Here is a 15,976-nt window from a genome sequence, read left to right on the forward strand (position 1 = left end):
TCAACAGTAGCAAATATATCAATTGTACCCTTGGGAGAAGCCTCCATGGTCCGAGCTTCTACCTGTAAGTTCAGACATAAGATCAAGGTTTGTTGCCATGGTTTATAAAGAGAGAAGGAATGGGAAATGCAAGATTAAAAGAAAAGTTATTTCTCAGAAAAAAACACTGTGTAGGAATTTTGAAGCACTTCACTTTCTTTTCATCTACATTTGTTTGAAGCTGCCCAGCAATTAACATACTTTATACAGAGACATCTGTAAGGAAAAGGAAACAAAAAAAACTGGAAAAGAACAATTCATTTCTTGAAAACACCATTGCACCTCATGTGGGTGAATGGCCTCAGCTTAGCATTAGGGGAGGAAGCAGAGATAGAAGTCCACAGATTTTTTTAATTTCTGTATTTTAAAAGACAAGTGTAAGGAACATGCATGTAAATCCAGTAGCAAATTAGTACAGGTATTTGATAAGAGAAAAAATATTCTTTAGAGAGTGTTTATTGCTCCCTGAGTTATCTTTAAATTTCACCTGACAAATTTGATTTGCAATAAAAACCCTTTAAGAGAAAATAAAATATGATAAATTTTTTAATATAAATAAATACTCATTCAATATTACAGAAATTCAGTATTGAAATTTCACTTGTAGTGAACAGGGCAATGGAACGAAATAATTTGCTAGCCCTTTATTTATGGCAACAAGTTTGTTTCTCATGCATTATTTATTTGGTATTTTCTAAGGTATAAGATGGTTTCACGCCTTTCTAAGTGCCTCACAAATACAAGTTCATGGGAGTGCTAAGAAATGTTATTTTTAACATGCCACACCTGCTCTGTCATCAAAACAACCAAACATACTTGCTCTGTCCTTGAAACATGAATGTTTTACCTTTTAGCGTGTACAATTTTGAAAGCTTATTGTTAACAAGCGCCAGGCTATCTTTGAAGCGCATCACTATCTCTACATGTGCTTCTATATTCACACACTATTATATTTAAGGAAACAGTTGCAGTAAAGTCAACAGGATAAAGTACATGCTTAAAATAAACCACTGCTTCATAGATTCACTGGATCAGTGCCACATTGATTATTCGGCTATTTCAGTCAAAAACATCCTTATGGAAGAACTGCACTGAAGTGTGCTTTCTAAGCTAAAATAATTTCCTGTAAAGTTAGTTGTGCTGCTAAATGCAGGTACTCTCATCTCACCACAACAGAAACATGGAGAAATGAATTCTAAGCATTTTTTCTACAGGAAAGGATTAACTTATCCTTAAAACAGTATGAATTTGTAGCAATATGTACCACTTCCTAAACAGCTGCACCAGCTGTATTGTGTCTCTAGCCTTTTCTTTATGACCTGCTGCTATTCTTCTCAGTATAAGAAATACTAACAGAATCAGTAAAATGCATTATCCTCCACAGCTACATCTCTGCGGTGTATTTTGACAATACTATTTTGTGTTCAAATGCACATTCTGTATAGAAACACAAGGTGCAGAAAACCTGTTTCATATTTCTTTTTCTAAACATTCCTTTATACACAATTCTGTGATTTTGTCAGCTGTGTTTATTAATAACTTAAAAAATACTCTGGCTATCATATAAATAACACAGTAACAGGACAGGAGTAATAATAATATTGGGAAAACACTGTCATCTATCTAAATTCAAAAAATGAGTAGTAGCTCATAAGTACACATAAGCTAAAGATCTGAAATTTAAGTTTAATAGCAGTGGGTTGAGGTGACAACCATTCAGTGTTGCCCATTTACATCTATTTACAAGATACTCTCAAGACCTAACACATTTCAAAACCAGCAGAATTTCAGATCTCCTGAATTCTTCAAAAGGATTTATTAGAGGTTACACTATTTCTTCATAATCCATGTTTTTATTTGCCTTTTCATAAGCAACAAACCTGATTAGAACAGACACAAAAACATTATCTTGGCTTTACTAGAAAGAGATTCAAATTTAGCATTTCTTAATTTACACGTTACCAGCCTGCATCTCACTTAAAAAGAAATCAGTCACTGAAAAAAGTAAGTTAAACACAAACTTTCTAACTAATATTGAAACACAATAACTGCTAATGCTCTCATAACTGATTAGGATCCTCAGAGCCACCTTCAGAAACATAAGCTGGAGCAATCCCATATTTAGGATAGTCACATAGCATTCATTCATCGATTGGGGCACATTAAGCACAAGCTCAGCAACAAAAATAGCTGGAAGCGTATCAGTTTACTGCTGGGAGATGTTTCCTCGACTATTTAAAGGCAAAACATGTGGAGTCTCTTTTTATTTATTTATTTATCTTTTAAGTGTTGGATTTATTCTGTACTTGATACAAAAATCTTTCAAAAAAATCAAATGAAGATGCAGCACTGAGGTGTGCCTAAATAGAGATGATGTGCCTCAATTCCTGCGATTAGAGAGGGATCACTAGCTTTGGAAAACAGTTTGCACGCTGATCGTGGGATGCAGATGTGTATCAGCTACAAGTGACCCCTACTTTGAACCGTTTCAAAAGTCAAGTTACAAGTCTGCACTTCAGTGGAGATGTGAAAAAAGTCAACTAAAAATACTTCTTAAAACCCCAACTACTGATGTTCTGTTCAGTCCTTTTGATGTCTATTTGATAAGACAGAAGTACTGAAAACATACGTATTTCATCTGTATGCAAAGTCTGGTAGCTACTTGTCTTAAACATCACTACCAACAAAATGGATTAGGTTATTGCACACTGAATACCTTAAAACAAGGTTTAGTTTTGGGGTATATGTGAGGTTGTATAAAATGTACAAGAAAAACTGGCAAAAAGCCATGCAAGCTTTTAAGAGTAAATATCCTTCAAAGTAAAGCAAGCTATAAAATGTTTAATGGCTATAAAGTCTAGTCTTCTTCTACAGATAGATGATGTTACCAGCATTTGAAAGAAAGCAATCTTGGAAAGAATATTGCAAATGTGACTAAGGAATTACATCATAAAAAAAACCCCTGGAAGTTCTTTCCAGAGCACAATATAGTGATATTATAAATTATGACAGAAAAATAAACAGTACAACCTGAAAAAAACCTCCCTAATCCTCTGTTTTTAATTTTTATTTCCTTTTCTTGTTAGCCAAATTAAAAGTACACACATAAAGGTGAATTAAACAAAAAAATTAGATCTCGGAATTAACAGAGCTTTCTTTCTCAGTTATGCTTGAAAACAAAAACAAGCATAGTAGATATTATTCCAGCTATTCATCAGCTACAGTACTATGAAATCATAATGGACTTATCAGTTCAGCTACATGTCTAAAAACCTTTAATAAAATAAAAAGGCCTCAGAAGGCTTGTTTTTCACATGTCAAATTTAATACTTCTGTTTTCTTAAATCCTGAACAAAACATGTTTTTGTACAAGACTGTTAAAATATGGCAGTATAATATTTTGATCACACACTTGCATTCAAAAGATATTTATGAATCACTATATTTTCCTTGCTCCTGTTGCCACTTCTGGCTTCTACAATTCCCAAATTAACTTCAGTCCTTTCAGTCAGGCAGCTAGAAATTTGCTCATTACTGGAACAGTAACTCTTTCTTTATATACGTCCTTATAAATCTGGCTAAAGCACATCTGCACCTTTCAAACATATTAACTCTATTTAATTTCAGTAATGTGTGTTTCAGCCTCAAATTTTGCCTTTCTCTCACTGTACTCATATTCTGCTTTGGAATGGTGCCTAACAATGACCTATCAAATCCTTAGCAGCTCTTAAACAGGATTTTTTTTAAATGTCACATTTTGCCAGATGGGTTAGTACTGACCAGAGTGAATCATCACCATTTACTCTGATATTCACTGTCATCTGACATTTATTATGCTCCCAGAATGCAAATGAAGGTACTCACCAATGGACCCAAAGCACAACCTTTTGCAGTACATGCCTGGACTCTGAAGGAATGCAGACTCCAAGGAGCAAGTCCATAAGCGTAACAACTTAGCTGTGACGAATTTTGCATCAGAACACCATCCATATACAATCCATAGCTAGTAATAATACCTATAAAACAATGTGATAGCACTCAGTATCTCAAAAGCTACAGAGCTTAGAAGAAAACTAATGCTATAGACATTAGGATGGTAGTAGTAGCACAGTCGAACGGTTTATAGTGAAGAAAGTGTTTAGCAGGCCTGTGTATACAACACTTAGAAGAAACACACCCTCCCATCTTTTACTGTTGAAAACCTTGCAGCTGGATTGCACCTTTTGAAAACAATTGCACTGTTTCAGAGACCATCCCTTAACGAATTTGTTTCTGAATAGCAGCAAACATCACCTCGGAATCAGGAAAACTGAGGCAATTGTGTATCACAGCCTATTCTGCATATGCCTATCTACACTAGAACTGGAAAAACAAACAAAACCATCTCACACCTTAACAACTTTGGACTTAGAAGAAAAGATTGTAATTTACATTATAAATGAAACATAGAAGAACAACTTAGGTCAGTGCTATAACTACAATAAATCAGAAACAAATAATTTTGTCACACAAAAGACGTTATTGACCTTATTGTCATTCTTGTTGACAATTATGTCTGATTTTCTGCAGTTGCCCAACAAACTATATAATTCATTAATTACTGGTGGGTGGAAGGGTCCTGTCTGGAAAACAGTTCTACCCACTTTGCTAAACAAAACCACAAAATAATATTGATAGCTGTTTCCTTCTAAGTATGCTGTAGAAAAACTCCTGAAGTAAACTATGGCTTATTTATTCAAACTAAAGAAAGAAAATACATTTTCAAACTCAAAACAAACAGTAGCCAGACTTTTAGATAGATGAGAGAATGGTTCTGGTGTAATTGGCTAATACTAACTCAAAAATTGCAGATGATTGCTTATCTCACTTATAAGAAAACCTAAATTTGTTCTTCCAGAGGTGCATGACAGGATAGTGTGAATCCTGTACATACACAGTATTTAGAATTTAATAAACTAAAGACTGAATTTTACAGATTGGCTTAGATTTAGGAAGTTGAGATTGCAAAGGAATCTCTCTGTTGTTTTTTTCAGGGCTATTCCTCCATCTTTCTCACTTCTGAATATTCTCATTTTTTAAAAGCTATATTTAAATCTTAAGGCCAAGAAATGCTAAGCTATAGGATTCATTAGAAGTTAGTCCAGTTCAGAGGATGCCTTCTGATCTTCCCATTATAGAAAACATCTTTGTATTGTAAAAATATAGCTCAGTTCACCTTTCCTTCCCTTTAAACTGAATTGTTTGAAACTACACTGAGGAAGATTCTGTTTGAAATTAAGTAAAGATTTTCCCCTCTACTGAATGGAGAAATGCTTTGTCAATAAAAATGCACACACAACTGCTTCAGCCAAAGATACTTCGAAAGATATATATGACAAAACAATGCAGAGCTGAGTATGGTGAAGTGATTCACAGACCCCCTCAATTCTTCTCTCTTCTAGAAAAGTGAGAGGCTAAACTCAAGTCAGACAGCAGAGATGTGTGTGTGGGAGGAAGTCCTGGTAAATCTCACATTATCAATCCTACCACGTTTGACAGGCTTCCTAAAGCAAAAATCCCTTGGGGTTCTGTGTCTAGTTGCTTGTAAAGCAAGGGCATTAATGGTTGATATTTGCCCTACGTCAAATAAACAAATTACATATATATAATTTGCATCAGAACACCGTGTGTGTTTTTATATATAGGGTACATATATATATGTGTGTGTGTGCATGTGTATATACATACACATATATATTTATGTTAACCAATATATTTATCTCAGAGTAAAAATGTGAACACTGGCATAAAGGATGTGTTTTACAGGAAAAAAACAACCAACCAACCAACAACCCCTGAAGTACTTTAAGAATCTTTATCAGTAGCAATAACCCTTTAAAGGAATCAACAAATCATTATTAATTCCTTTGATATTTCTGGTAACAACATGAATCACAATGAGGTAATCTGATATTAATGTGGGTGTCAGATGTACCTCTATGGGATCCCCTCTGTAACTCAGTATTCGTTGACTGGACAAGTATTTTAAAGTGTTCCTAAAGCCATAGCACCTTGCAGCATCCACACTCCGAGGAGCAGCTGGTCAACACTGTGAGGTTTCTTTTCTCTGACGGAGAAGATTACAGAATGAAGAGAAAGAAAAGAGTACATTTCAGAATGAAAGAGCTCGTAGTCTGACTTTGAGGTGGGAAGCCATTTTTCTGAATTAGCTGATAATTCTTTTTGGCCAGGGATAACTAACTTAGCATCTCTATTTCACCACTGTATGTTTCCAAAGCACACTGAGAAAAAGTTCTAAGTCAGCCCAAACATTACCTACTTTTTAGAGACTTGATAGATATGCCCAAAATTTACCATCCATGAAATAATGCAAGGTATAGACATTTTTGTGTGAAGCACAAGTCATAAGCAACACATAATCACCATGAAAAGATGCAGTTTCTTCATAATTATGAAATCTAGGTAGCTGGATTAAATCTTGGTTTCATTAAAGACAAAATCTCTATTGACCATAGTACAATTATGTTTCACTTAAAGAAACCCAGCAAAGCAAATAAAGCTTAAACTGAAGAAAGCTACACACTCTTCCCTTTTTCTTCCTCCTCTTCCTTCGCTGGGTAAGACCATATAATCTGTCAATGACACTCCAAACATTAAAGATGAAAAGAGGTTTTTGAATCTAAAGTGCTACAACTGCTTTACTCTTAAGGTACAATCTGGAGCTCAAATCTTAGGCAAACATACTTTTACCTATGTCAATTTTACTGGCTACAAGCACAAGTCTTCTCTCACAAGCACAAGCATTTTCAGGAGCAAGTACTGGATTAGTTCACTGAATAACTAATTACTCCACCTAATATTTCCCATACAAATTCCGTATGGCCTTGGAAGATACAGTCCAGATCAAGACTTGATTTTATCTATGACCTGCATGCAAGCAAAGTGAAGTTTTTGAGAAGTAACTGTCTAAGGAAAATTCTCAATGGCGAAAAGAGACAAGGTCACTTTTTCATGTGAATGGATTTTAAAAGAGCAGGCAAGACCATAACAGGTATGTTCTGAAGACTATATGATTCTTTATTGAGACCAGTAGAATAGTGGAGGCTCAAAACAGAGTATCTGACACTACATGTAATTTCACAGAATCATAGAATGGTTAGGTTTGAAAGGGAAATTAAAGATCATCTAGTAATCATCTCGCAAGTCTCTCCATATCTTACCCTCAACTAAATAGTCAATATTGCTTATATTATACTAACCACATATGTGACATGTATATGACAGAAATAGAGGGCTCTGCTGTGAAGCGGCATACCTCTGGGCCATGCCCCATCAACCATTTTGTTGCTGGTTTGAAAATAAGACAAAAGAAAATGTGCATATTACAAATATATTCAGTATATCATCTTCCAAATGTCTTTTTTCTGTGCCTGGTACGTAAATAACATTTCTGGAGCAACCTTCAACGAAGAATTAAGTGTACTGTTTCACATGTTCTATGAAATGAATTTTTTCTTTCCACAAAATAATATAAATTAGCCTTAAATTCAACCAAAAGCGGAGCCCAGTTATTTTTTGGGGGGGGTGTACTAACACCCTCAGCTGTTTCCTCACAACCTATTTATAGTATTTAGAAGAAGAGCTAAGCTGCACATAGTAAATACTGTATTAACAATAAGATACAATGTGCAAATTTAGTCACGTGTTCCCAAGTTTTAGTTGTCTTAATGGAGCTTGTGCAAATTTAGTTATCAAACTATAGGCCTTTATCTTTTGTGTTGTTGATATGCGTGTATAAATAAATGTAAGTATATACATTTGTTTGAATAGTTAAACCACTGTCTAAACTAGTTGGATTTTTTCCCCACAACAAAGGGATAGTAGGATCAGTTCATGACATGAACTATTACATGTAAAAATGCTCATTTCGTTGACAATTATTCAGACTTTAGCCACTAAGCCATGTATATGATCTTTCTGCCTTCCTTCCCCACTCCCCCCAGCCACATCCTTTACCCTTCCCCTTTTATCTTCCTCCTTGTTTTCCTCTAAGTTTTTGCCACATACAGAATTTTGGATACAGGGTTAGAGGGTTTCTGAACAGCTACGAGGCAAAAACTTCCAATATGACTCCCACATAAAGAACCATAAATTACCCAATACATTATTTAACAAGTGACATAGTCTTATTTCTTTCTAAAAGCAATGTCAGACCTTACAGAATATTACATACATGTAGCTTTTACAATTACCAGTTTTTAGGGGGACTATTTAAAGTGTCTTGTAGTGAAGTTTTACAAGTAGGATGTGCTGTGCCACAGTTGAAGGCGGGGAAAAACTTGCAGGGAAAAATTAACCTCATGTAAAACCACTGTGAGAAATAATTTATACATATGAATATAATAAACCAATGGAAAAGAAAAATTTGTAGCTTTAAATTCAGTGATTTCTGTACCTATAACATCCTCTGTTGTGCTTTAAACTCCTACATTCACAATAATAAAATCAAGATAAATTCCAACACCACCTGATATCGTGCAATAGTGTTAGAAATGTAAAATTTTCCCGACAGTTTTATGCACACATATATTTCACAGTGGAAACCATTTCTAAACAAAAGAAAGTATATTATTTAACTTCCACAGCCATGGAAATGTACACCTTCAAAAGGACTGTGTATAACACAAATCTAATATTACATATCGATTAATGTAAAAGAAATTAATGTTTTATTGGAAGGTGAAATCAACATCCTAGATTGATACTCTCCAAGAATGCCTATTCCTCAGCTCAGTTGTCCTGGAAAACATTAAACAATGAGATGCAGTACTCACAAACTATCAAAAGGGAGCACTTTTGAGCCACTAAAACCATACGATAGGCTGAATCCCCACAATCTCCTGGCTGCAGACAATGATACTATCTCAGGTATTTTATGTGCTAAAATGATCATTAAAAATTAAGCACCACATATAAGCTGCCATTTAGAATATTAATTTACCTTTACTAATCATCTTTTTAACTTGAGGCTAAAAGAGTTCACTTACCATTCGGGTACTCAGGCTTAGTCCATGAGATGTTAAAGGAGTCAGATGAATATGACTGGGCTTTTGGAGCAGGAACACCTTCTGGTGTACTCTCATCTGTTATAGCTGTGCTAGCTTCGCTTATTGAACATCCACCTGCAGTGCAAGCCTTAAAATATGAATAAAAACAAATAAACATATTTTAATATAATGCCAATAATTTTAGCAATGCTTTTCTGTAAAGTTTTAGAATTTTTACATATCTAAACTGAGCGAGTCTGTGATTTTCATAGAAGATACTTTTCTTAATACAAATTTGTTTACCTCTTCTTAAACAAGATGCACTACATACGATACTTAGTTTTTAGGTAGAATACAGGTAAAACATTATACTAATGTTTGACTTGCAGCATTTAACTGTGAGTATTAATTACAATTAGTTTTCCGCTGCTTTTGTAGCTGCTGTAAAAGAAAATTAGAATACAAAAAATATCATTTACAGAGCAAACCTGCTGGAATTGACCCAAAAGGTCTCACAAGTTCCAGACACAGAATACACTGACCAACTTGCAACGCACCGAAATTGTGTCAACGAATAGTCATTGAGAAAATCATGCCATTCAGACAGCCCTGCACTTCATGAAAGCACACAGTGATGTGCAGATGCAATTAAAAGAGTGAAAAAACACTCTATTATAAATCAGTATGTAACAGTTATTACTACATGTTTATGAATAATAAAGTCAAATCATTTGTATTTCAGTTACCAGACACGAAAGATGGATTACATGATTTTTATATTTTGCTTGATTAAGAAACAATACAATGTGCAAAAACCAAATGTGCCTCACATAACAAGCTTTTAAAGTTTTACATTTTTACATGCACAAACATAAGACTACACAGCTATGGTCCTTACATGTGCTGGTTTTCCAATTACTTGCACTAAGATGAGTGAAAAGAGACAGAAGTTCTTAGAGAAGTTAAAAAAACCCAAACAAGAGTATAGAAACTCTGTACTGGATTTAAAGATTTCTTAGTGTATTGTTTAATTGTACTTTGTTTTGAAATAAAACAAATCAAAACCAGAATTCAACAAAGATTCAGACATATTTCTAATTATAACTTACGGAATCATCTATTTTTTAGGAGTTGCCCGTGTGCTGACATGTGTGCTCTGGAACATCAGCACACAAAGGAAAAATAATGTCCAGATCTCCAGAAATAAAATGTTTCTTTCAAGCTAGTATATTTTATTTGAAAGGATTAGCTTCAATTTCCCATTTTCCAGTGTGTTTCAAATCAGAGAGCAGTCAACATCTTTCATATCCCGCTCCAAAAGTGTATGCTAGTGATTTACCCATGGGTAGAAGTGAGAACTGTTTGTAAATAAGAGGCGCTCTCATATACCAAGATTTTTGCTGATGTCACTGGAAATTACACTCCCAACACAATTACAGACTGTGTTCAGTCTGGGCTATCAAATAAAGATAAAAGAATGGAACCTCAGTTTTGGGAACATCCGAAAATGACGTTTACTTTAAACATGACAGTGTTTAAAAGACAATTCTCAGATAACTGTTAATATTTCGATTAGGAAAATATTTAAGAACATCATCCTCCCAGCAAATGCAGACTATTCTTCAAATCATTTCACTTCTACTGCTTCATGAAGAAGCTGAAAACACCAGCTCCGGAAGGCCTCTTCCTTGTACATTCCTTATTACCTTGCTAAACAAGTTCCACAGAGCCCTCCTCAGCATTGGAGGGCTTTTTCATTCAAGGGCTCAGTAACATAGCAGCCTTCCCATTTATTTATTTCTTGAATTTCATGCAACTCTTATTTGTGTCTCTCTGAAACTTGCCGAGGGGTGAAGTTTCTGATTCTTCTAATAAAAATCAGTAAAAGAAAGCTCATCTACATTTTAAACAGTGGGGGGGTTAGATCAGTGTATCCAAACAGACCGGGAGTTGCTGAGACAATCACATCCAGTAATGCTTAAAGCCATGAAATCCTATACCTTGATCGAGCCCCATTGTGCAATTCTAAACTTCACTGAGAAACAGATTTGAGGCAAATTTGGCAAAAATACCGAGGCATCAAGACAGCCAAAAGACAGATACAAACCACTTAACAAGACATCACACAGCGATCCTCCCGTGAGCACCAGAGCTGGTTTACCCACAAAACACAGCCATGAAGAGGCACTAGCTTATCAGTTGAATCACAAAAGCACTCAAGTCATCCAAATGGGTGTGCCACCCCGGCTACTAAATGCAGCCTTTCAGCTTTTCATTTGCTTTCAGATTAGCCTGGCTCACAGCCATCTATCTTCGAGCATGAACAGAGCAAAAGCAAGTTCCTTCGCACTGATCCGGGGAGACATGACTGTAAGACTTCTCAGCCGACTACTGTAAAGAAGCATTACATCTGCTTATAAAAGTTGTTGAACGCATTTATGAATACAACTGCTACATATTAGATGGCAGTAATCAATTGTGAAAACTGGTAAGAACATACAAAGATGGACATTTTGTTAACTTATATTAACCTGTCATACAAAAGTTAAAGTCAGCAGCCTGTGAGGTGCTGACAGTTCTGCTGATGAGAATCCTGATTCCTGTGTGCAAAGCAGCAACTTTTGATGACTCAAAATTTCCCACGTAAACCAAAACCAGTTTTTGAATGGATACAAAACAAAATTAGTATTACCTGTGAAATAAGGAAAAGAAAAAGGTTCCAGCTGACAGAACCGCTTCATTCTAACCAAAAAAAGCAAGCTTTAACTTCCCAGTGTTGAAGGTATTCTAGTGTTGTCTCTACTTTACAAGTTTTATTGCAATTCATATTAAATTATATGTGAAACACTAAATGCTTTTATTTTTCCAGGTGTGTGTGCATGATGTGGTTTTGTTATAGTCGGTGTTGACATTTGGACACACTGAAGCTTCATAGCTGTTAAATCTCTAATATGACATTCTTCTCAAAGTAGTCTGACAAGTTCTAACTACAATGGATCCAAATGTTTTCAGAAAGCTATCACACCTCAGAGATAATGGGCATTTCATGCACTTCTAGAGTCACCATTTTTAAAGCTGCAATGACATTTAGATCTTCTAACCTTCCTATCACAGATGATTGCATTTTATCCAGGTAAATCTGGTTATCTCCATCACCAGAAGACATTATCTTTTCTTACTTTCTGGTTACCACTGATGCAATACAAATACTAAAAAACAAATCAAAACCACCGATCAAATAGGAAATAAAAATCTAAAGATCAAAGATTCATAAAAATGTATTCAGTAACGTATGGAAAAGCTGTACAAGATGAAGTAAAAACAAAGTCCACACAACACTTCTTTGTTTTAACCGTGTTCCAAGGCAGAGCCACCAAAAGAAGCAGTCCCAGTTGCTCCCCAGATCTTAGCTGTTAATTCTCCCCTCATCCTCTCTCCTTGTGTCCCCATGCACAGGAGCTGGGCAGGAGCACCCAAGAGCTGTGTCACAGTGAAGGACAGCACAAATGCTTTTGATAGCCCCTTTTTTATGCTAAAAGGCATAAAATGCCTGTTGAAGTACTGCCTTAGTTTTGGACATGGTGCTATTTTATATGCTATACAATTTACTATGCTGAAATATCTAGGCACAAATGAATTAATTTCAACATGAATCTAAGCTTTAATTAGACTGAATATCCTTGCTTTTTCAAGTTCAAGTCAGATCCTTATCATCACCTGAAGGTAGTTTATTTTTTGTGGTATAATATTTAGAACATTCAAGAGCATGTTAAGAAAAAATGAATGCATACCCAGTCTACATAAATGTAAATTTATTCATAATCAAGAGCAGAATATTTTTCTATGGCATTTATCAAAGCAAATATCCTTATATAGGTATTGTTATAAAATGAACAGTGTGCTTAAAACAAGGGACAATCCCTTGCTTTTATGCACGTATTTTCAAGTTTGTTACTGAGCTGAAGCTCTTCAATTTCATCATAAAATAAAACTAGCGATAAAGAAATGTAATGAAAACATGAAGGACTTTTATACTGTTTTGAATAAACAAACTGCTATTTTACACTGAGCTCTTTTCATTTCTGCTATTTCCTTCTAGATACAGATTTTATGAAGAAATAGCAAATTATCATGGTAAATGTGAAAGACTAATCAAATACATGGAAGTGTTGAATATAAGTTTTTAAGTTTTTCATACAGTTCTGGTCAATTCTGTGTTAGTTAATCCTGGAAAAAACTCTGTGTTTAAATCACATGCGCATTTTGAGGGCCAGTTCTGAAACAAAACACTTGCTGTTCAGGATGGCTTAAACCTTAGTTTCAGAAAGAAGATGTTAAAGAAAGTGGATACGTGAACCATTAAGTATTCAAGATGTTAACCAAATCAGAGTAATTTTCACTATTATACACCTCTACTACACATCTTTAAAACTTACAGCTAGTTTTATGAGGTATTCAGTACCCGGGAAAAGCTGATGAATAGTAAAATCCAGAAAAAGTTCTGTGCTGTTATAGATTACATTCCACTTTGTAAAATTCTGCTCATTGCTGGCAATATAAATCATATAGCGATCTAGGATTCCATTTGCTGCTACTGGTTCTTTCCATCTGCAAAGAAAAGCAAAATATGATTAAGACCAGCAAAGATTCAGACCAAATTGAAAAATGTAATACTTTGCTTAGGGGACTTTGTGGGGTTTATTGTAAGAATTTGAAAACATAGTTGTGTAAGCATGAAAATAAACCAAAGGCATGCCTCTAATACAGTATTTGTACTCAAGAGATAAATGATTACAGTAACACACAAAGCGGGGGCTATAAACCAGGCATATCACCAGAACATATCCTGCACTGAAGTTTTTCAGAGGCTCTGCCCATATGTAGGTTATACTGATTGCGTAAAGACAAAATGGAAATTAAGTTGGCAAGTGATAATCAGAAGGTTCACAGAACCACTAAACTAATCACTTCTATGCATTTAATCATAATAAATTTAATTTTATGTCACAAACCCTTCCCTTGATTGAACTCACTGGAATTCTTGAATAAACTGATGCACTATTGTGTTGTCAGGAAAGAAGAAATCCTTACTTACTGTACATATATTGTTCTAGGATCCAAAACCGTCAGGACTGGGGCATCTACGTGAGATGGTGGCAGCTGTGCTGTAAACAAGGTGACCTGGGAACTGTTTGTACAGCCAGCGAGTGTGCATGCAGTGAGCAGAAACTGGTGTGGTGTAAAAACAGCTAAATCTAGGGGGGAAAAAAGGAATATAAGTTTACTTTGTATATTAATTTTACCTTGTTTTGCTATGACTGTCAGATGGTAGTGTATTCACAAAATCAAGAGGAAGAGGAGCCTGTATGTCTTAGATGTTTCACATTTGTCCCAGAGGAGTGAATGACTATTTGCTCTTTAATAGCAAATAACCACAAATTTTAACTATTAATAGGTCTACAGGACAGGCTTTGGTTGAGATGACCCCATTGTACAGTACATTTACACTTAAATGCACATCACATGAACAAAAACAAAGATGCTAGCCTCTCAGGTGCTACGTACTACATCAGTTCGCGACAGTGGCAAATGAACACCTTTCAGATGATTAAATCAAATCAAATTAATGGAAAAACAAGTACAGGTTCATTAACACAGCCAGGTTGTATTTTGTTTAAAAACGTGCCGTATGGTACATGAATGTCAAGCATCAATACATACAAGGATTCACTTCATGAAGATTTCATTATAAGCATGAACACAAAGGAAACTCATTGTTGCCACCACTCATACTGGTCTGTTCTTTCTTTGCCTGTTTGTCTTCAGCTGCATGAATGACAAACATTTGTAATAAATATTTCACTAAAGACAACCTGTCTAATGCTATAGCAAAACAACTGTTAAATGCTAATTTATTATGAAGCTATTTCAATTATAGCAGAAAATGGTGACTAAAATGTAGCAATGTTGCTGAATAAATATTCTAAAAGCTGTTTAGCCTCACATATTCTTCCCTATATTAATAAAGGAATGTTTGTCAGAAAAATTATAGTAGGAAGGTAATGCAGACGTAATTTTCTAACCTGTTTCTTTTTTATTTTTAATTAAAATACAAATCACAGATTTTAATGAGCAAATCCTTTAAGAAGGAATTTATAATTGAGCTTTTGGCAACACTCTTAAGGTACACAAGTAACATGCAGATGTTATAGATACACACTTTTAGTAGCCCAGAAAAGTTGTGGGTTTTTGCAAGACACACCAAATGCAGGTGATTTCAGAGCCAAATAATATCAAGGTATCATTTTGTGCAAAAATACTGATGAGCACAAATTAAGAAATCGAGGACAGAGACATCACTAAAGCAGAAACGTTACAGGCCCAAGTTCTTTGTCGTTAGTTTTCCCCTCATATATTGTCCCCAGTCCCTGCTGGAATGGAATTCCTTCTGATTTTCTCCACCGTGTTTGAGAAGAGAATGAACTTGTACTATTGAAAAGGCAGTATCACTCAGTGGTGGTGTGCTATAGAGCACATGGCAAAGTGTGAGTTAAAAAAAACCACCATAACAAAGAAAAAAATCATCAAGTGAATGCCTATAACACAGTGACATGTTTAATCAACATAATGGGGCTGATTCTACCAGGGTTAAGCAGTGCTTATGTGGGTAAGAGGGGGAAAGCACGCTCCAGAGCAGGTGCTCAAGCTGGCTCAGCAAGCGGAGAAAGTAAACTCCACATATACTGTACCAATGGTATTGCCCTCATTAGTGTAGACCTTCCTGCATCCCTTGTTCCTTGCAGCTGCCATCTGAGAAGTCACAGAAAGTACAAATGGAGATGGAAGTCTGTGACACAAGTATCAGATATTCCGTGTTCCGGGTGGGCAAA

General features: G+C 35.3%; 1 protein-coding gene across 1 annotated transcript in view; it reads right to left on the reverse strand.

Annotated features, from left to right (window-relative positions):
* USH2A (Usher syndrome 2A (autosomal recessive, mild)) overlaps positions 1-14,341 on the reverse strand; it is a gene marked incomplete at its 5' end in the record, with an annotated part of 16,123 nt that extends 1,782 nt beyond the window's left edge. The window contains 5 exons of the mRNA XM_010021369.1: positions 1-62; positions 3,904-4,055; positions 9,087-9,234; positions 13,523-13,694; positions 14,182-14,341. The exon at positions 1-62 is cut by the window's left edge and continues 101 nt beyond it. Of these exons, the coding sequence (XP_010019671.1) occupies positions 1-62; positions 3,904-4,055; positions 9,087-9,234; positions 13,523-13,694; positions 14,182-14,341 (694 nt within the window). The remainder of the gene's footprint in view (positions 63-3,903; positions 4,056-9,086; positions 9,235-13,522; positions 13,695-14,181) is intronic.
* Between the last annotated feature and the right edge of the window lie 1,635 nt (positions 14,342-15,976).

The sequence above is a fragment of the Nestor notabilis genome, unplaced genomic scaffold (genome assembly GCF_000696875.1).
Source record: "Nestor notabilis isolate BGI_N333 unplaced genomic scaffold, ASM69687v1 scaffold8079, whole genome shotgun sequence".
Lineage (NCBI taxonomy): Eukaryota > Metazoa > Chordata > Aves > Psittaciformes > Psittacidae > Nestor > Nestor notabilis.